The following is a 22,986-nucleotide window of genomic DNA, read 5'->3' as shown; positions in this document are numbered from 1 at the left end:
AGTATGTAGGGGTCATAAGCTCTTCTGCTGGAGATGACTGTAGCCCCTCCAGAGTATCATTCAACTGAGACACTGAGGTGGCCGTTATTATCCCCCAATGTCTGTGTAAAAACAGAGAGTGATGACAGTGGGCAGAGAGTCGGGTGTTGCTCATCCGGTACCTGCTGTGCTTCCTTGTATTGGCCTTGGCTGATGACCATATTGCTCCTGGCTGAGGCTGGTCATCAACAGCCATTGACCGCGGCTGTAAAGAAAGTGAGTGTCGATGCAGGGAGATATTGGGGCCCTTTCCCAAACCGATTCCTACCAGCTAGCTACGGGGTGTCACTCTTCATGAAATAATACTTGCGGCTATAGAAGGCACTTCAGATTGAGGATATAAAATAACACAGACGCACACAGGAAACGTCTGTCTCCATGGATACTGATAGATCATAATTGCTCTTTAAGCTGTTGCTATGTTTTGTTTCCCTGATACCGTCCCACAAGAGATCACCATGTGCAATTAAATAGATGATGTATTCTTTATAAATTGATTGAAAGGTTCATATGATTCATAATTTAAAAAATATATATATATCTATATATATCTATATATATATATATAGATATATATACATTATTCCATTAATCATCTTGGGAACCCCTCAGATTCTTCGGCCCCAAGGTTGAGAACCTGCAGTTTAGGCCTGCATTTCCCATGCATTCAAGGTAGTGGAGACTACTTGAATGTTTAAGTGGCCCGTTTCACTCCACACTAGCTGGTTTGAGATGAGCCTTAATATGGCGCACAGTTCACACTTCAATGAAGGCAGAGGGGAGATGTGGTAAGTGTGTAGGGGCCAGAATGAGATTGACCTTGGGATCTGCCAGGTTATACTTGGTCCCGATTGGGTTTTAAAGGCATCAGCAGCTGAGATGTGTTATTCAAAGGGAGCTTCTCTGTGAGAGCCTGCTGCTTTCATGATTGTTTTTGTCTCTGTTCCTTTTTGCACTTTTTTGGCTGTAGAATAATGATATACTCTGTTAACGTCGCACACACAACTAACAGCCTTGCACAAGGAAAATGTAATGGGTTATAATAGAACAGTACAGTAGAGGTCAAATTGTCATCAACCAGCTGGACGCTGGTGTGCAGTCCCTCCAATATTTGTTCCTTGGTGATTTTCTAAGTCAACACAAGACCTGAATGTTCTATTCAGCCTTTCTGTTATGTAAACACACGAAACTGCAGCCCTTCTGTGTTAACAGCTGGAGTTTTTAAAGTCAATGGATTTTCATTCACTCCAATCAGTATCCAGTCTTCATGTTACAATAGCATTTAAATACACAATGAGAAGCATTCAAATTTGAAGAGTTACTCCTCGTTGTCAGTTTGGAGGCACATGTCTCCTGAAAGTGTTTGCCAGGTCACAGCAACAGCAGCACATCTGCTGAACCTCTGGTAGTGTCTCAAGGAAGATGTACCCGAACGCATTAAAAGCTGTTATTTCCAAGAATCATGCACTTACCAGTTGCAAGCAGAGATGTTAGTTGCAGGTGATAGAGGCTCCCACATTCACTGCCAAAGGTTTGAGGCCCAGAAATGTCCCAAAGATTCAGAAGAAACTGTGTAGTCATATGAAGACATGCAGACACAGACGTTGAGTACCGATGGACCATAAGTACTGTTTGTATGAGATAATGTAAGGATAGGTTACTGTTATTTCAAGGTAGGTAAACACAGCAATTTCCCGGGTCCCGTTTTTTCCATTAATCTGCTGCTGCTCCTCCGTGACGCTCTCTGAAAAAATCTGGGAGTGACAGTTTTGGGCCGAGACACGAATAAGAATTCCACTCATCAGGAATTCAGTCCGATTTAGTGCAGTGAGCGCTCTGGCCCACTGAGTGGTTAAATGTAGTTTAAATCACGAAGGAGGTGAGTGCAAAGAGAACATTCATTTAAAGAGCTCTTTCACAAAGCAGTAGTCCAAATACAGTCAGGCAGGATAAGAGCCGAGCCCAATTAGACCTCCAGAGCAAATCACAGACAGACCCTTATTGAATCTGCAATAAGATCCTTCATAGTTATTTTAAATACACTGGGGGAGGTCAGCTGTCTGGGTTTCTAACTAATTAATAATGATTTAGTGCCCATCTTCAATCAACACCCCATCTAGTGATTAGTGATAATTATCAAACATTAAGTTCAAACTCAGTGGCACTTATGGTTCCTTCATAGCTGCATAAAGCTAAATGGTACACACACACTTTCACATCAGTTGTAAGGTAAGGAATACATATATATCTAATGAAGTAGTGTTCACTTTGTCAGCTATTTTTAGGGTTTGTCTGAGTCCTGAGATCAAAAGTTCATGTTAGTTTTAGTCATATTTAGTCAACTTCATCCTTTTTATTTCTAGTCATCAAAAGATTAGTTGACAAAAATGCACATTTTATTTTTAGACAAAGTATTTTAATCAAGTTTCAGAAAACTGCTTTCAAATAAGATATCCAATTGATTTTAGGCTGAAAGAACTGATACTGAATATTAGCCAGATGACAGGTTGTATGATTAAGAATGCAGCTTTGCAGAGTGGGTGTCTGTTCTGATGTTATTCATTTAAGCAATACACCCAAACATGAAACATTTTCTGATTTGCATATTTATTTTGAAGAAACACAATTCAACAAATGAAGCCCCCGCATGAGTGGAACATAATGGTCTTTACAATAGCCCCCAATTATAAAGGAAGTCAACAACAACAGACATTCAACGCCTCTCTGACAGAGACAGCGAGGTGTTGATTTTTGTACACACAAGCTAAGTAGTAGACAGTTCGCTATGGTCCTACATGTTTTATTCAAGCCCAAAACCAATTTTCCAAATAAAATGCTGTGCGTCTTAATAACCAGCCAAATTCGCAAATATACTACATTAAGCTGGCATAGAGCCATTCAAGATTGACCAGACCTGATTATTAAATGTGTGTATGCTTTAGCATGGATAGCATGTCTAACCCTCCAAAATAAAGTTGTTCTAAGCAAGAGGTTGTCAAATTTAGCTAACCCACATATGCAAGAAATGTCCTGTTGTTGTGAGAAGCTTATAACACGTAGCGTTACACCACTGCCTTTTGTAACTTAGCTGGCTTAAGTCAATATGGGAAGATGATTCAGAGAGACGTACAGTCTATGTAATCGTCAACGAAACTGTATTGAGATTCATTCAGTTATTGTTTAATGAAGTTGGTTTTGTCTCATCTACATCTCGTCTTCATCATGGAAATAAAGGTTGTTGATGAATCTATTTTTGACAATGAACACTATAATGAAGTGACTTGAGAGCAGCCTGGTAAAGACTATGTTCATAAATCAATCTGTTTTTATGTCATTATGAGGAGAGCATCATTACTTACATGTTAAAGAATAAAGTTGCCTGCCAGTATTCAATATTTTTCTTATTGTCAAGAAAAAAGACCAAAATTAACTGTGAATTGAACCCACTAACAAGTGTTGTCTGAGTAGCCAAAGCCCAACATAACTTATTCTTTTGTGCCATAGAGCTCCATTGTTGTCCAAAACTTGAAAACACATCAATGAGCCACAGTGGTGAACTGGGTGCTTTGTTTCACAGCCTCTGTAGTTGATTTTGAGCCAATCACACATACACTGTTCTGCTAGACTTACTAACATAATGAATGTGTATTAATCTGTGGCTGAAAATAGTTCCTAATACATTTACTCCTAATAAATTGCTAAAACCCACAGTGCTCAGCTGTTTTAGGAAATGTCTGAGCCTTTTAAAAAAAAAATGAAACGATATTTTTGGGACCCATTTTTAAAGATTTATGTCTCCAGTAGGAACAAAGGGGCTTGGGGGCTGAGAGCCACAGACAGGGTGAGGAAGTGGGAAAGCGAAATGGACTAATGCACTATGGGTTTTGGTCTTTTCATGAAATGTGTTAACAGTAGGAAAAAAATATATATAATATATATACTATATAAATACGACATCATTCTACCAAACTGATAAGTAGCTAATGAGCTGAAGTGAGAGTGTGAATCCACCTTCAGTTCCTGAATGACACAAGCCAGCAGAGACAGTGGAAAAATATTTGAATCATCACATTCACAGCACATTTACATGAATATTCACATCCATATGTGGTATTATGAACACACACAGCCACACTAGACTGTAGGCAGTTTTAACTGGAAACTGATAGAACTGATGCACTGTGAAAGAATATATATATTCACACATGTCATATCCTGTAATCTTATTATGTTCTTTAAAATGATCCCTTTGTTGATTATTGAGATTGAAATATGTCATTTGTGCATGTTTATTTCAGGAGCTGATCACCACCTTATACATTGGCTTTCTGAGCCTGATCTTCTCCTCGTACTTTGTCTACCTGGCAGAGAAAGATGCAGTCGACAGCAGCGGCTCCACCGAGTTTGGAAACTACGCTGATGCTCTGTGGTGGGGAGTGGTAAGAATGTGTGTGTGTGTGTGTGTGTGTGTGTGTGTGTGTGCGCGTGTGTTTTACCGTATGATGGTTGTGAGGAGCTTAGTCAAAAGTCAAAAGGGTCTTTTATTCACCACTGTTAAACCAGGACCCCAGTATTTACGTTTAAATCAGACCTGATCCAGCCACCATTGTACATGTCTGACATATGATGGACTTATTTTTTAATAATTTTATTTATTAAAGCAATTGTTTGACATTTTGGGAAATACCCTTGAGATGAGAAGATTGATTCCACTCCCATGTACGATAAATATCAAGCTGTAGCCAGGGGACTGTTAGTTCAGCCTATCATAAAGACTGTAAGCAGGAGGAAACAGCGAGCCTGGCTCTGTCTGTCCGAAGGTAAAAGAAATCTGCCCACCAGCACCTCTAAAGCTCACTAATTAACGTGTTATGTCTTGTTTAGTCTGTACAGAAAAGTAGTGTAAAAACAACAACTCAGGGTTTAATTGTGTCTCACTAGGGGACAGAGCCTGGCTAGCTATTTCCCCCTGCTTCCATTCTTTATGCTAAGCTAACCAACTGCTGGCTGTAGCTTCATAATTAACAGACAGTTATGAAAGTGCTATTCCTTTAATTACCAGTCAATCAAGTCAACTTTAGTGATTAAATTACTTTGCTTAGTTTATTAAATTCCTGTCATTCATTTTAGATTATTGTTATTTGAAATAATTATCAATGAGAAGCCATCAGCCTGAATTGACTACAACATCACATTTTGATCAGACCCACAGAACTATGTGTGACTATTTTATTGACATGAATATTGACATTAATTGTATTTTATTTCAAAGAAAGCCAAACCGACTCTTCTAAATATTGTTTTAGGGACTTTCTTGCCAAAAGTAAGATTTTGCAGGAAGCACTGACTTGTTTTTAACAGTATTTGGCAAGTGAAAGGTCAAATATAGACTCTGTTTTATCTGTACTACTGTTGTTACAGTAGGAGTTCTGTGAAAACCCTTGGGCACATCCAGTGGGCCGCTAATACAAACAGCAAAACAAGTAGTGTAGAGAATACGGGATGAAAATGTATTTTCAGACAATAAGTCACCACCCACTCTGCTTCTTGGAAACTTCAGGGACTCTGATATTGAAAAACACACACACACAGCAGTCAGAGTCATAACAACGTCTCTCATATAAATGAAGGTTAGCTTACAATATTTACGCAAAAGGTCAGTGGGGTTGGAGGGTCAGGGAAACATAGTCCTCATGTGCTGCAGTAAAGACTCAAAGTAGATTGATCACAACCAACCAGAGCTGTTTTTAAGTCTTTTGGGTCAAATAGAACACGCTTACCAGTAAAATGACAAAGCATTTGAACAATTTCCTTATGAAGCTGTGTTAGTAGTGTTCTTACAAAGTCCTTTCAAATGCTTTTTATTAGCCACGCTAGCGACATGGCTCTAGGGCAGTCAGTTCATCATTTTGGTCTAGACTGAAATAACTGTTAGATGGATTACCATCAAATTTGGCATAGACATTTATGCTTCACTCAGGATGAAGTGAAACAACTCTGGCAATCTCTTAATTCTTTTATCAAATGTTTTATTAGTCCAATACTTTGGTTTATGACTAAATACCTGCAATGCCAGTCCCATCAGCCTCAGTTGTACTTTGTGTTTAGTGTTAATTAGCAAATGTTAGCATTTGCAAGACATTAAACTAAGGTAGTGAACGTGTTAAACATTATACTTGCTAAACATCAGCATGTTAGGATTGTCATTGACAGTATGTTAGCATGCCACCCGCCCAGGATATTGTCCTGCACGTTGGTTGTAATGACATTTCCAGTCAGACCTCTGAGATACTCAGATACTTATGGTCTACAGAAAACGGGTCTTTGTCTCCAGTCCCCTCCCAAAATCTTTTCATTTTATCCTGTGCTTCTCTTGTTTTTTCTAATTGTAAATTGTTTTACTTTTATTGTATCTTGTATCCTGTAAAGCACTTTAAATTTTGAATTGAGAGTGAAGCTTCTTGTATTAGTCCCCATGTTTTTTTCAAAGGTGACAGTGACTACCATTGGATATGGAGACAAAGTGCCACAAACCTGGATCGGAAAGACCATTGCATCCTGTTTCTCAGTCTTTGCCATTTCCTTCTTTGCCCTGCCTGCAGTAAGTGGAAAGAGAAAGTGCTGAACCAGGGCATCTTTCAGGCTGAGGTGTCTTGTGCATGCGCTCATAATGTTGTGTGTTGTGTTCAAATCCTGATCATTATCAATCCCTCTCCAATGTTCCCTATCACATGCAAATTTTACCAATCGAAAAACCAATCCCTGATAAAATGGTGGTTTTAAAAACTGTGCTGTTTCCTTCGGATGAATTCCTGCTCAATTGAATTCCTAATCAGTTTGGTCTTTTAAATATGTAATAATAAGAAAACAAAGTGCCTAATTTGGGCTTCAGTGTAGCTATGATTTATTTGTAAACCACAAAGTGACGTGACAAAGCTGGCTCTGACGTGTTTTAACAGCCACTGCAAATACTTAAAAGGATTACAGTTAGATAGTGCTGAGAGCTTTACACATGCATTCATTTCATTGTTCCTTTAAGTGCTGTAAGGACCTTGACAAGGCATACAATGGCTTTGTATCGTGCTTTATGTCTGCTGCCAGGTTATTGATGAAGACAGAATACAGCTCACAGGATTACATTAGATTTGATCATTTCAGTTTCTGAATAAGTGGTTGGTTTAAATTAGACTATAAATCTGTTTACTGGTGAGTGCTGAGTGTTGGCCATCCCCTCGCAACATGCTCAAGACAGTTTTTAGGACCTCTAAGATGAGACATGCATTAAAGATGAACAATAACAGTGACTTTGCTGTGAAACAGTTACAGTCAAATTGTGCGCCCAAAGGAATTAGGATTAGGAAAGTAGAATTTGTTTCCATTATCAATTATTTGATTATTCGTTGGTTCAGTTTTCATAGTGTAGCTTATAAAATGTCTAAAAAAAGGATTTTCAATTTGCAGGGATATAAAATTTAGAAAAGCAAGGAATCCCTCACATTTAAGAGACTTAATTAAATTAGTAAACAAAGTGAATAATGGACTTTGTTGTCAACATTAAACAGCAACAGCTCATTATTCCTTAATTTTTGGTTAACGTAGCGTTTATTTCTGTCTTTTGGATCATTCTGCTGCCTGTAAGTGTGTTGTTAAAACTGAATTAATGAGCAGTAACTCTGCTGCGCTGTTGTTCACAGGGAATCTTAGGCTCAGGCTTCGCCCTGAAGGTGCAGCAGAAGCAAAGACAGAAACACTTCAACAGACAGATCCCTGCAGCTGCCTGTCTCATTCAGGTATTTGCCCAAAAAATACTGAAACAGAAGCACAATACAGCCAGGGGACTGAACCGTCTCGCAGCCCCAGTCTTATTATTGAGACCATCCTTTCATGTAACCCTTACTTTCTTTCTTGCATGGCAGACATGTTGGCATGAAATCAGTCCTGTCCAACCAATATATTGCTATTTTCATGCCCCTCCAGACATCATGGAGATGTTTTGCGGTGGAGAACTTTGATTCCGCCACATTCAAGATGTTTTTGAGAAAGAGATCCAACATCCCAGCCTCCTCTCTATCCACCCCCAAGCCCAAAAAATCGGTTAGTAATCATTTTATACATTTCACTGTAACTGCTTCTTAACTCAGTTTCTAGTTTATTGTGTACAGCAAGGCAAAACCAATGCAGTATGAAGCAACAGCCCTGCAATACTGTAAAACCTACCTTCATGAAGGCTGAAATGTTCAGTTGTTTTATTTCGGAAACAGTTTGGAGTTGATTCAACTTTATGGTCATTTTGAAGGCTGCAGTCTGTTGTGGATTGAAGGTGGTGCTACAGTTGGACTTCTGTAATGTTAGTTCAACTGTAATTTTAGAAATGAAGTAAGTGTAAGTCCAGTGTAAGACCGACTCAAGGGACTAGAACCATTATTTGATATTACTGTAACTGTCATAATTTATTGTTGTGGTGATCTGAATGATTAAAACCCAAACTGGTTGATAAGACTTGAAATTTAAAGTTTTAGAAAATGATCTTCATCATTATGATGATGATGATGATGATGATGTGTATCTATGTTGGTGTCAAATCTGTGTGGGAAAAAATAAAATAAAAAAACAAGACATCACAGCAGAAAAGAAAACAAAAAACAAAAAAGACAACAGCCAGTAGCATTTTAATGTCAATATTGATTATATAGTATTACCGAAACTTGGGTATCAGACCATGCCCACAGTGTTTGTCAAAAGTGTTCCTCTCCGGACATTGCAGGGTCATAATGTCACAATAACAGCAATATAAAATATGTAAAACAATATGTAAAACAAACCATTAGTTTCATGTGTTGCTACACTTAGACCCTCAATCTAATCATCACTCAATGGTCATCCATTAATTTGACAACAAATATAGAAAACTACATCAATGACGACCCCTTTATTGTGTTATTTTCTCGATTAACATATAAAATCAGCGACCACAGACAGTTGGCTTCTTAACAGTGTTGCAAAGCAGAAATATTTTGGCCAAAGTTATGAAGGGCTGATAAGTGGACAAGTATATATGTATGTCTGCATTTTTGAAAATCACATCCATCTTCAAATGTTTCCACAATGTTGCCCGATGTTGAAAACATAGAAAACAACATAGTTTTGCTCTTGTGCCACTTGGGTGTCAAACAAAGACCTATGTTCCTCCACAGGAACACTTTGTTGAGCTGAGATGTTTGCATTTCTTGGGCAGGTGAAGATAAGGAGGAAGTTGAAGAGCACTGACAAGGACAACGGTCCAACTTCTCCTACAATTCCCAGCATCACCTACGACTCCGTATTTGACAGTGGGAGGGAGCTGAGTTCAGACGTTTACAGCACTGTTGGCACAGGTAATAAAAACTGGACAAACTTTACAGTATGCTTATCTCTGATGCACTAGCTTGTGTTCCAGTTCACTTTAATCAGTGCGAAAAACTTTGCTTACAACAGAACATATTTAATGAATACACTTTTCACTGTTTCATGGATGTTACAGTGAACGGGGCTCATACATGTCTTTCCAGGTGTGGTACATTTTAAACCAGTTAATGAGTTTCTGAAGTCATGTACGTGGTTTCAATAAAATCAGAGTGAACACTCACAATGTTACTGAAGAAGCACATAAACATAAAAAAGAAATGACTAATGCTGCACTGGCTGCTTGATTTGAACTTCAGTTGTGGGGATGTAGCCACAGGACGGGGAGAGAACAAAGTCCAAACATTAAAGATGGATGAGCACATTGCAGCAATAAAACGTGAGGTTGCATTGATGAGTATGAACTCCAGTGGCGCACTGCTGAATTTACAAAACTTACTGCTGGATCAATAGTAGAGAGCTGAGAGTGATATACTGTAAAGAAGCAATTCAAATCATATACTGTATCCCTCCAGTGCCATTTATGGCAGCCAGGGTGTTCACTCCACATCTCTATCAATTCATTTTTAATTTGTTGCAGTATTTTTTAGTAAAGCCGAAATAGTAATAAAGTATTGGTTGAGGGAAAATAAAACAAATTCAACCGAATCTCAGTTGACTTTCATTTTGCAAATGTCTTTGCCTTCATTGGTGTAACGGTTCTGCACACAGAGATGTGGACTCGGGCGGAGCAGTCGAAAGCAATCAATCGTTTACTTGGTTAGAAGTTCGAGGCAGGATTCGACAACAGGTAATCAGTCAGCAAACAAAGCAGGCAAAGGGCAGGCAGGCAGAACAGACAGGCCAGAAAAATAAACTATGGCTGGAAAGCAACGAGTGGGTAGTACATTAGACAATCTGGCAAAGACTGAGAAGAGAGGGCTGGGATATATGCAGGGGAGATAATGAGGGAACGGGGAACAGGTCTGCTGGTGAGGGAGAGGATCGGGTGACTGGAAATGATGGGAACACACTGAGGGCAACTACAGGGCAGGTGGGGAACTGCAGGTATCTGAAATGACAGGAGAGGGTTAATGACTGGAGAAACACCAGAGGATCCCTTCACTTTTCCTCTAGTGCCACCATGAGGTTGACATTTGTGGTTTTGAGTGAGATATATTGAAAACTATTGGATGGCTTTCAGTGAAAATTGCTACTGATATTCAAGATACCTAGAGGACGAATTCTCATGACTTTATTGATCCCTGACTTTTCAGGTGTAAATTTTGTACCTGGTATAATATATAATTTTTCAAGTATACATTTTAATATGTCCAGTACGTTACTAAATATGGTGGTATGATGGTGGACAGTAAACATCATACCTGCAGAACTTGTAGCATGCTGATGTTAGCATTTAGCTCAAAGTATAGCCTCACAGAGACGCTAGTGTGGCTGTAGACTTTTGTTACTGTATAAAAGCTGTTTGCACTTTTTCCAAATCTATTTGTCTGGGCAAAGAGCAAAGTGCACTTTTCACTAACCTGTGAAAAGATGTCACAAACCCTTACTTAACCTACTTAATGTCATAAAATTGGAGATGCCTGCCAACAAGGATTAGCAAGGACAAGTATCAAATAAATATAAGATAGATAGATAGATAGATACAAATGTGAGTTAGAGCATAAGTGACCCTCAGCCAGCTCCCCTCCTTCTCACAGACTTGGAATAAAAGCAACTGAGTTGTTTTCATCAAAACGAAACACTGTGCTGGAGTAACAAACTCGCTAATTCAACATCATCTTTGAAAGTGCCTCATTCATTTTCTTTTAATCATTTCATATTCATGTTATCCTTGTCTGTTACTGTTTTCTGCTCATTTAGTATCTTGCATTCATTTTTTGACCCCTACCTTTTGAAAAGATTTATATGGATAAAATGAATCACGGATATTCTGTTCAATGAAGAGGAACAAAACGAGATACTGGGGAGGACAGTCTGTTTGCTTTCTAAAGGAGATAAATGTGGATACTTTTAGCATGTCCATAATATGTAAACATCTAAATGGATCATACTCTTTGTTGTGCGTAGTTATATAACCTTTTTTTCTTTTACACCAGCTGGTTACCTGAAAAGCTGCCCACATGCTTGACTGCACTGCAACATCTTACTGTGCAAATAGTTTTGCTTTGCACTCAGCTGTCAGTGCAACAGCAGAATTGAATTTGCCCTGTTGTAAAGATGTATGCATGTCTGTTCGCTTCGTGTTCAGTGAAAATCAGTGTCATTGATTTGAAGCTAGATAGATTCTACCGGTCGTACTCCACATCTAACATCTACACCATGCAGCTTTTAACTATGAATCATTTAACTAATTTTCCACCTTGCCATCTGGTGTGCGACTGTATTGACTGGATGTGTGTATCCACTGATGGTGGCTCAGCTGCTTACAGAGCTGTCAGCTAACATTATTGTCCTGATTGGATTTTACAACAACAACAAAAAAAGCCTGTCTTTCATAGTCAGATATTTCAGTCCTAATTTAGGTTTGTTGATTTATCTATACTTCATATTATTTAGATTGTTGAGACTGGTAGTTCATAAACATATTGTTAGACTACAAAACATGGATACAATCATAAATAGGTGATTTCCACCACTGCTGAAAACCAGCACGTGATTGACTCAGTACTTACACTGAGTTCTATTTCTATTTTTTCCCCACCCCATTTATATGAATGAGGGTGGGATAACTGACAGGAACAGCTCTCTGTACATACATATGTATGAATGTCTCTTGGGCTTCTGCCCTTTTTTTAATCTGTGTTTCTAAGTCTGCTTATTTCATCATTTAACTGCCTATTTCCTTCCTTGTGTCTTTCCTCTCAATGTTCTGTCCGTGGTTTAGCAGGATCCCACACTTTGGGAGGATGTGGTGAGCTGCTGTTAGTGTCCACGTCCTGCACACGTCCTCAGTACACTTACTGTCCCTTTTAACAGCCTCTTTTTTATCTTCTCAGTTACTCTAACGGCATGTTTTTTTTTTTGTATCAGTGCATGGTCCTGTTACAATATGTTCGTCTGTCTGCTTAATTATATGAGTGACCAATATAAAACAGCTTTCTTAGTGGCGCAGTTTGTTACTAATATTGTTGTTGTTGCATGTGTTTCTCTTCACGGTTGCTTCAGATCACCAGCAGTCCTGGACGTCATTGTCTTCCCTTCAGTTCAGCTCACCGCCTCCAGGTAACGCCATGTGTTGATGTGGGTGTCTCTATGTGAATCGTGAATAGTTGCATCACATGGGTCAGGTGAAGAGTTAACTACAGTTTGAAGTGTTGCTATGGGGAGGACTAAAGGGCTGATGTGTTAAGTTGATCTGTAATGTAATGCTTAAATTGGCATTTTATTCTGTGAAACAAATGTATAATTTTGAGTTTAAAGGTGTCATAGATCCATATCTGTGGTGGAATATCACACAAACCCACCAAGTGGGTGAAACCACTTTCTGTGCTGTTATTGACACGTATCTGTCAGCTTGTCATGACTTGTCGTGTCTCATGCGTCCTGGTCGACAGCACCAATTAAGCCCGCCCATTTCAAGCGGATCACACCATCTTGTTATTTTCACACTTTCACACAAATTCAAGCACAAGACCAGTTGTATCACACTTTTTTAGATGGTGCAGTTTCAAAACCCTGCATTGGTAGTTTCAAATAATTAGCAGGTCTTCCACAACAACTCTGCCATCTTTCACAACTCTGACTGTTCGCTGCTGGAGACGGTGACAACAACAAAGTTATAGATGTCAGGTTATGGTAAAAATCCTGGTTCTCTGTCACCAGGACTTAAAATAGCCCCTTTTCTATAGATATTTTTTTGTTTATTAATTATTTAATTTTATGCTTTTACATGATACTGATAGTGAAAAGAAGCCCTGGCCTTTTGGACGTCCACTCCCCCGGCCCCCTCCAGAGGAACTGCAGCTTTGCAGACGACCTGGAGCTGGAGCCAGAGCGATACAGTGAACTGACTCCCGCCACCTCAGTGTCACAGTGAGTTCACGACCATTGCACTGCAGTGCCATTGCATTGATGCCGTGTTTATGTGCGAGTGTGTTTTAATAAGCATGTTAGAGAACGTTTGCATGTATTTTTTGCTACTTGTAATTAACCCTTGTAATGTGCCAAACCCTAGAGCATTCCTGTCTCAGCTCTGGAATGAGTCTATATTAAGGAAAAGCCCTTGTGCTTGCTGGGGCACTTGCACAGAGGGAGACTGAGATTGATATGAGGAAATTACTGTTAAGTAACTGCAGTGTAATGTAAATGCATAGTAAGTGAAACAAATGGAGCGACAATATTGACCCATGGGACTTCCTTTCTAAACAGTGGGGTAATGATGCAGTGTGAATTGCATGCAGCAGCATTGTTGGTAAAGATCACTCTGAGCTCTGCTAACTCCAAAATATGTAACCAGCTGTTCTCATGGAGCAATGCCACATCAAATCCCATGCTAAATCGAGCAATTATGAGATACTACTGCTTGTTTTATCCATGACGAGAGAACACTAGTTAAAAAAGCTTGAATAATGTGCTTCTTTTTACTGAGTTAATCAAATTTCTGTGGAAAGCCCAGTCAGGTCATTCTTATTGATGTGGAATAGTTCACAGAAGTCATAGTTCTGCTGCTGCCTTGGTATTGACATCACAGCGGAGTATGTTTTGGTAAATTGAGGTATTGAGAGCTCTAACAAAACTGTCACACGTTTGTCACAAACAAACAAAAATGACACCTCTAGTAACACTGCAGACGTATCCTTTAAAGTGAAACTAAAATAGTTTGGGATTGTAGCAGTTAGGTAGGTGGGAGGTAAACGTTTATAGCCTCCATCAAGCATTCTTTCATGTTTCTCACGTTGTATTGTTTGTTTCTATCTCACGAAGCAGTTGAACCGATCACAACAGATTTATGCACTGGTGTGTGTGTGTGTGTGTGTGTGTGTGAGGGGGGGGGGGGGGGGGGCACCGAGCCATGGCAAAATACTGTTTCTTGATTGTGATAGAGGTTTTAATTGAGTACATTGAAGCACAAAAAAAAACATGATTAATGCAATTTTCATCACGCCAGCAACTATTCAGTAATTGCTGAAAAAGTTCGAGCTTACCTTGTTACTGAGACAGTCAAGCGTTACCCCCGAAACTGATCATAAATGCAGCAACTTTCTAAACGCTCAAAGAATGGCAGGAAATGTTGAGCAATGCGGGGAAAAAGATTCATTTTAAACAATGATGGCAACAGAAGAAACGGTCTCTCTGCTCTACAGGGAAACCAACACATTGAGTCACAGTAAGAAAGAAGGTCTGCACCTTCTCAGGAATGTATTTATGCCGTAGGAAGTACTGAACATACTGTATATATATACAGAAGATGCATTTTTAACACCTAGTGTATTTGTATTAAACAACACCCACAGGCATCACTTAACACCTCTAAAAACATGGCCTCCGATCCCTTTAAAGTTATAATCCTTATAATTTCAGTCCTGGTTGTTTGGCGACACATCCCAAAGTTTAGTTTTAAATGACAGAGAGGATTCATCGTGTCGTATTATATTATTTAAAAAAGAAGTAAGGATGGCAGTCAACATGTTTCACAGTAATACTTATTTCATGCTTGAATGTTTGTGCATCCATTCCTCAGCATCTGGGTTTGATAATGATCATAATAATTCCAAAGTGAATGAATCTTAAAGGAATAGTGCAACATTTTGGGAAGTGCACTTACTGGCTTGCTTGCCGAGAGTTAGATCAATACCACTCTCATATCTGACCATTCAATATGAGTGTAGCTCAGCATAAAGTGGACTTAATTATTTCCGGGAGCATTGTCGTCATGAGGTTCAACCAGCAAAGACTAGAGGAAGAAATTGTCCGGCACATAAAACTGCAAGTTGTTGTTTTTACACTTGGTTTTTGTACGAATTTCACAAAATAGATGAAACGTGTTAATTAGTGAGCTTTAGAGGAGCTTTATTTTTTTTAGCTTTGGATAGAGCCAGGCTAGTTGTTGTTGTTGTTTTTAGTCTTTGTGCTAAGCTAAGTTAATCCAATTTCATGAACAGACTCTTTTGTCTAACTCTCTACAAAAAAGTGAATATCTTAATTCCCAAGTGTCCAACAATTTCTTTAAGGATTATAACCTTAAAGTTATCTTAAGATGTACACATGTTCGTTGACATTTGGAGAAGGATAAGAAACTTTCACGATTCAGACTGCACTTCCAGTAGAATTCAAAATCTGTCATTAGTGTTGAAAGAAATTGTGTCCGCCTGTTTGCCTCACAGTCTGTGTCTGGTTATATCACCAGCAATTGTGGTGGAAAATGGATTTCTAAAATAGGTCACAGAGCACAGTATTTACATTTCATTATATAGTGCTAATTTGACAAAATCTTATGAAAGCTGCATTTGAAAATCAGCCCATTACATTGCCTGTGAAAAGTCCATTATGACACACACTGACCTTGATCCTCTTGTCTTTCACATAACTGGACTCAGTACTCAACCCCTCACAGACTCATTCACTGCTTTTCCAGGGAAACGAGCCCCGATGAGTAATAGCTCCTTAATAATCCCCACAACATAGTAATGGAGGCTAAATGCACTACAATCAGTCCAGGCTTTCTTACTAATGATTTTCACCCACACACAGACCCCAAAAAATCACCAATTCTTTGTTCTTACTGCACCTTGATCACATTCAAAGGAAGACAAGTCATCAGGGAGAGGCTTTTGATGTAGACTCAACAGTAATCATGAAACTGTGCTGCACTGAATATTTTCCCCTTCAGTGAGAGTTTGGGACTGAAGGCCATGTCAACCATCTTTTCATAGTTTCACAGTAATACCTGTTTCATCCAAGAAAAATAGAAGAGAGTAGAGAGTCTCAAGTTTTACAGGGTTACTCTTACGCTTTCTCTGATGCGTCTGTTTTCAAAGTAAAATGAACACATTCATATGAAACTCTTTTACACAGGTTGACAGAGTCACACCGAAAAGCCATCCGGGTGATCCAGAGAATGCGTTATTTTGTGGCCAAGAGAAATTTTCAGGTAAGTATGACACTATTCTATAGCAAATCACTTCAAACTTATAATGTCTACTAATTCGCTCTGGAAAAATTATTTTAAAATGTCTTTACACATAAAAAGAGCACTTGATTTTACTCACGGGCAGTTTTTCAATGTTAACATTTCAGTAATCCAACTAACCTGAAATAGATTTATTATTAAGTAAATACACAGTATGTACAGTTGTTATTTAGCATCTACGTTCTGACTTCACACTCCCTACAAGCTGATCACCAATCTCAGCAGCAGACATCGGGGGAGTGATGATATTAACCTTCGCCCCAGGGGAACGTAGAGTCAGACCTACAGGTGGATAGAGGTTTGGTTTCTGATAATAACAGCAGCAGCAGATGTAACAGGAAGTATTAGAAGTTACAGCAGAGTTTGCAAATGAGAAGTTCAGCAGCAGCATAACAGAACAAAAAAGTGGGCGAAGCTTCAACAGCTTAAATTGATTGTATTATTGCAAACAGTTTGTTCCAGGTCTAATCAAACCTTCCTACAGGGTTTGTTCCATTTCAATCAATCTACTAATATAAAAGTGATATATTATTAAGTGAATACAAAGTACTGTATGTACAGATTAATGTTTGGCAGCTGAGCTCTGAACCTCACCACTCCTGCAAGCATACACCAAGCTCAGCTGCAAAGATTAGGGAGTGACAAAACCACAGCCAACATGAAACGTTACCTTTACAATACTTGAAGGTGTCCTGTAACGTTTTCCAAAACAAAGCTCAAATATTTAAGACTAATGCCTAACAACAAGTTTATGATGCAAATATGTTTTTGATGTAACAGTTCCAAACATTTCATTTCCCACTGTAGCAAGCTCGTAAGCCTTATGATGTGCGAGACGTGATTGAGCAATACTCCCAGGGTCACCTCAACCTCATGGTGCGAATCAAGGAGCTGCAGAGAAGGTAAACTGCTTAACTAAGAAGAGCTTCGTATGAATTAGATCCCCTGAGTAATTCGTAGACAAATGGTATGTTGTTTTTGCAAGCATGAAAAATAATGAAAGCAAGAGAGTGAGGGGACGAGAGAGGATGTATTCTTCTGACTTGAGCCTCCCATTGTTTCTGTCAGACTGGACCAGTCTATAGGGAAGATAACTTTGTTCCAGTCGGGCTCAGGTAATGAATCACTCCACCGCTCCCTCAAAATGCAGTACAGTAACTATGGAACAAACCACAGTCCTAATCCTCCTCTTTTATAATTTACTTTGACTATTGTCTCCCTCTGAAGACCGAGCCAAAGACAAAGGCACCAACACTATCGGATCCAGACTCAACAGGATGGAGGACAAGGTGGGATTTGTACAACTTCAGTGGAAAACTGGAGCAATATTCTCTCCAATTTTACTGTTTCAGATCATTTCTTTTGTTTGTGAAAGAGCAAAGTCAAAATTTTAAATTTGCATGTTTGTCTTGTATTCATGATATGAAAATATAAAAAAAAATAAGCAGTGGCAGTTTCACTTATCAAGATAAACTCAAATTGGGAATAGGTTTGGATAATCCAATACAAGTTTAACCGGCTTTGCCTGCTGTAATGTAATATGAAATATCTGTGCATAGATCTGTGCCTTGTTGTTGTTGATTCAAATATAAAACTTTTAACAGCTTGTGCCAGTTCTGCAGCGCAAAAAGAGAAACCATGAAATTGTTTTTCTTTCATTTCTTTTTAAGATGTCAAAACAGAGGAAAAACAAAAAGGTTGAATCGTAACCTCCCCCAGCTCCATCCCCAAGTGTGCCTTTCATTCCTGCTTTGCAACCATGTATAAAGTTATCAAACAAAATCAATTTCTTGTCGTAAAATGAATTTAGCGAATAACAAGGTAATTTTCCTTTTAATTAATCAGGTGTCACACATAGGGCTCACTGTGAAACCTCTGTTCTTCTTTTTAACTTGTAATGATACCTGCTATTTACACATTTCTTTTCTTGAGATGTTATTTTGTAAAATGATATGGCACAGGTTGAAGGTTAACACTATAATGCTTTTCGACATAATCGTAACATTCTGCTCTGTTTGAACTCACAAATGACTCTCAAAAGTACTTAATTTAATTTGAATGAGTAAAAAGCATCTTTAGTAGTGAGTCCAAAGCAGAGCCAGTGTGTTCTTTTGCTTTTATCTATCAATATTTGATTTGACTCTCGTAGATTACAAACATGGACCAGACGCTAAACCGCATTGCAGAGTCCCTTGCTTTTCTGCTGGGCCAGAAGGACGTCGATGGGGTCGAAGGTGGAGGCAGGCCGAGGCCACGGCTCGGACGGACCTCTAATGTTGTCCCCAGCCAGGACAGCCTGCCAAGCTACGACCAGCTATCTTCATCACCTTCGTCCTTCTCCTCCAACGCCGCCAGCACCGTGGCCTGCCCCACCCGTCCCCTGAGCACCACCACCAGTCAGGATGAGAGCTGCTGAAACCTGAAACCAACAAGCCTTAAAGTTTTTCTCTTTTTAGTATAATTCATCAAATGCATTCAGATCTAATGCCGTTTTTAACTCTGTATTCATCTGTATCTGTATCCATCCATCCACACACACACACTCATTTGGTCAAAATTTAGTTAAAGGATCCCCCTTTGAGACCTAATTCGGACTTTTTTACATCTGTTTTAAGTTAAAACAACTACAAAATTAAAGCTAACTAGCTGCTAACGGGTGGCCATGGCTAGCCTTAGCTAAAGCTAAAACAAAATGTACTTGATTCGATTTTTCCTTAGAAAAAAATATTACTTTTGAAGAACGTGTAAGGGCTCAGCAGAGAAACGGGGTTTATCCCAGATGCATGACTCAGAGTCATCATCTCAGCTTAGAATAAAAGGAGTACAATAGACGCAAAATACGTCAAGCCAAATCAATTTTATTCATACAGCCCAATATCACAAATCACAGATTTGCCTAAAGGGGCTTTAACAATCAGCATACCACACCCCTCTATCCTTAGGTATAACTTATGTACCTGTTACACAGTTTGCCAAGCAGCCTAAAAGATTTTAACCCTTTTCTCAACTTTACTGAATGTTGGAATCACGATATTTATGAGAAATATCTCCTCAGAGGATGTGGGGTACATGGGACATCTGTGAAAGAGAAACAACATCAGCAGTGACATTTCACGCTCAATGATTTTTCAGCATATTATATCAGCATTAGTTTTAAAATCTGTGAAGTGCAAAGTCTCTTAGAAACGATCTCCCTGTAGGATTGTTTGTTGCCTTTTTTTAAATATTACTTGACATTTATTCAGGTTAATGCCAAAGACATTGCCACAGCAAAGGCATCATGTACTGTGATTCAATAACCTATATTAAAATTTAATGGCATTCATCTTTTGGAAGAGGCCTTACATTTCTGTATTTCACTCGAAAAGTTTCAGTTCAATCAAATGCTGTTTTCACGGTTTTAATTTTGTTTCACTTTTTATAACTGCTCTGATATTCTTCGATAGCAATACAGTTGTGGTAATTGTCTCTTTGTGATGTTATCTCTGTTATTCAGTTAGTTATTCCACAAAACTAAATGAGGCATTAACTAAATACAGTCATGATGGAGAAACACAACCCCAGCTAAATTCCTGCTAAAGCTTATGCAACTAGCTTAGCAGATCTCAGTAGCCACCATTTCAGCTTTGACGTTCATTTTCTTAAATAAATGAGTTAAAATGGACAATAAATCTAAAAACAACCCACAGTTTGTTGGTAGATACTGCATTACTCCCTTGTATTTGTGAAGAATATTTAAAGGTGGATGGCAAAGATTCTTTTGGGGGATAAATGAATCACACATACATAAATGTATGGGTAATCACTCTCTGCCTTTGTAGTATCTGTCTGTCTGTCTGTCTATCTGCTGCTTTGCCGAATGTTGATGATGATGTTCACGTGAACCATCTCATCAGATCCAAGTGGGATGTATGGGACATATGTGAAAGGAAAACAACATCATTATTGACATGTCAACACAGATTTTTCAGCATATTGTATCAGCATTAGTTTCACAACCTTGAAGTACAAAGCCTCTTATTTCCCTGTAGGATTCATTATTTGCCTTTAAAGTATTATACTTGAAATGTATTCAGGTTAATGCGAAAGAGACTTTCACAGCCACGGCATCATGTGCTGGGGTTCAATATCCCGTATTCTCGTGATACAACAAATGTATCTGTGTTCGTCAAGGACGAGAGCCCTTACAGTTCAATACTTCACTTGAAAAGTTTCAGTTTAATCAAATGCTCTTTTTGCTGTTTTAAATCAACTTTTTTGAAAATGTTTAGAAATGCTCTCCTGTAGAAATAAAATATTGTGGTAGTTATTACCAAGTGCCTATGTGTTGTGTCAGGTGCCTTAAGGGGAATCTCTGACAAAAACAAATGAGCTAAATATTTCAGTTTCAGTGAGATTTTTTTTTCCTTTTGCCGGAGGTGGTTTGATAGAAAGTGAAAAGTTCTGTTTTTAAATTAAGAAGTGAATGTTTTTACATTTTTTCCTCCTCAGACATCAATCAAATGGATGCTTCACTTTTGAGTTTTAGAAATTCATTCAAGTCATTGTTTCCTTAATAATCACTCATATTCACTCGTGTTGGCAGCAGAATGTCCTTTATTGTTGCGAGGCGGCGGTGGCTATGTCGTGTCCTCGCTGACTTATGGAAATAGCCAAAAGCACGGCTAAAACCATGCTCTTTAACCAGGTGACCTTTGGGCAGCAGATGGTGACCTTTTCCCCGCTGGCCAACCATGGGGTGTCCAGGCATTCCTTCACACAAGTGGCCATGTGGAGAAAAGGCCCAAATGACCATCTGCCTCTGGTGTCCACAACAATGGGCCCCTCCCTCCTAAAGTGTGCTGAGGGGTGGTTGGCCTTTGTGCTGACCAGGAGGTGGGTGAGGGGAGAGTTTCATTACAGAGAGGGTGTGGAGGTTTTAAAAAGCCCCCTCACCCCCACACCCCCTGTAATTAGTGTTGTTTGGGGTATTGGGAGAGGAAATCTGTAATAATTTGAGTGTTTATTACCACTATGGTAATAAACACTCAAATAATACAGTGGAGCAATCCATCCAAAAAAACATTCCTTTTATATGAATAATTCTTTGGTTTAATATGTTTGTTTTTTTTAAACTAAGACGCTAAGAAATTACTAAGATACTGTTTGCTGAATCATCTTGCTTAAATGTACAAAGCTACGAATGTACATGAATTCTTAATTATTTTGGGGGGGGTTTCACTTTTTCATAGCTGTGCAGCATCTCTGAATCTATATACAGTACAGTCCTAGATGGCTGATGTATAAAATTAAGGAAATGTAGCTCAGTTTTGGACTTGCAAGTCCTAATGTCTGCCTTCTCTGCAGTTTTCTCATTTAGCTGCTTCTAATTTGGACACTTTGATCAAAGCCTGAACAGAAGAAGCCACAATCATGCAGATTAATACAATTTCCATTCCAGAGAAGGAACATGTACAGCATAGGTTTTCTTTTAATGTGGTTTATATGAGCATAAAAGGCACATTTCTAATACATTCAGCTGCACTGCTGTAATATTAATGGACACAACCAATGCACTGCTGTTAATGAAAGCTTCATTCAGTGATGATGTATTGAGCAGCTTGTAGTGCACATCTTTAAAGGAGTTTAATTAAGGTAGCGGGTGGGGAAATAGGGGACCCATGGGCCCCTTTGGACCCATGGGATAGTTTGATTATTGATTTCTTGACTGGTAATCTAGACATAAATCCATTTGAACAGGATGTAAGATCATCTGTTCCTAATGGAGAAATAACACACTTAACATTGTTTGTCCTTGGCATTGATGCATTCTGAAATGCAAATGTGATGTTTGCTCTTTCTTTTATGCTTAAACGCAGTCCCTTTGCTCATGTAGCATACAAGTAAACATGAGCCAAAGTGAGAATAAACATTAGTAGGATTGGTTTGGGCACATGTCAATGATAATGGCTGCTTTGACTATGAAAAGGGACAGGGAGTGAAAAGAGGAAAGTTGAGGAAAGACCTGGGGGGGTCGAGGAGCTCCAAAGGCTGATTTGCAGGTGAAATAGATGGCACACTCTGCTTTGTGGCCATTGTCCTGCTCTCTGTCCAGATGGCCTCTTGAAATTCTTTAAAGCTGAACCCCCGACACTGTTGGGGGGGTGAACACGCTTCCTCTGGGATTTGGCCTCTCTAATGGGCTAATTTGGCAGTTACTGCTCATATTAACGGATATAATTTTAAGCCTGACAGCACAGTCCTTATGATTGTGATTATGAAACATCTCATAATTCCACCCAGAAAATGCAATTACTCCAAAACCTTTTACTTCTTTCGATTGCCAAACTTGCAACTTGAATTGATTTTTCCACGACTTTAGAGGGACACATTATTAGTTTATTCATCTGTGGCTGCCACAAAGTCAGCACAAA

General features: G+C 38.9%; 1 protein-coding gene across 1 annotated transcript in view; it reads left to right on the top strand.

Annotated features, from left to right (window-relative positions):
• Positions 1–18,989, top strand: part of kcnq1.1 (potassium voltage-gated channel, KQT-like subfamily, member 1.1) — a 32,018-nt gene extending 13,029 nt beyond the window's left edge. Inside the window, exons 6-17 of the mRNA XM_070906046.1 lie at positions 4,338–4,478; positions 6,530–6,640; positions 7,734–7,829; positions 8,017–8,133; positions 9,275–9,413; positions 12,610–12,666; positions 13,347–13,476; positions 16,459–16,534; positions 17,381–17,475; positions 17,642–17,688; positions 17,801–17,862; positions 18,723–18,989. Of these exons, the coding sequence (XP_070762147.1) occupies positions 4,338–4,478; positions 6,530–6,640; positions 7,734–7,829; positions 8,017–8,133; positions 9,275–9,413; positions 12,610–12,666; positions 13,347–13,476; positions 16,459–16,534; positions 17,381–17,475; positions 17,642–17,688; positions 17,801–17,862; positions 18,723–18,989 (1,338 nt within the window). The remainder of the gene's footprint in view (positions 1–4,337; positions 4,479–6,529; positions 6,641–7,733; positions 7,830–8,016; positions 8,134–9,274; positions 9,414–12,609; positions 12,667–13,346; positions 13,477–16,458; positions 16,535–17,380; positions 17,476–17,641; positions 17,689–17,800; positions 17,863–18,722) is intronic.
• The last annotated feature ends 3,997 nt before the right edge of the window (positions 18,990–22,986 follow it).

The sequence above is a fragment of the Enoplosus armatus genome, chromosome 1 (assembly GCF_043641665.1).
Source record: "Enoplosus armatus isolate fEnoArm2 chromosome 1, fEnoArm2.hap1, whole genome shotgun sequence".
Taxonomy (NCBI): domain Eukaryota; kingdom Metazoa; phylum Chordata; class Actinopteri; order Centrarchiformes; family Enoplosidae; genus Enoplosus; species Enoplosus armatus.
Note: the sequence above shows the minus strand (reverse complement) of the source record. Positions and strands in the feature narration are given on the sequence as shown.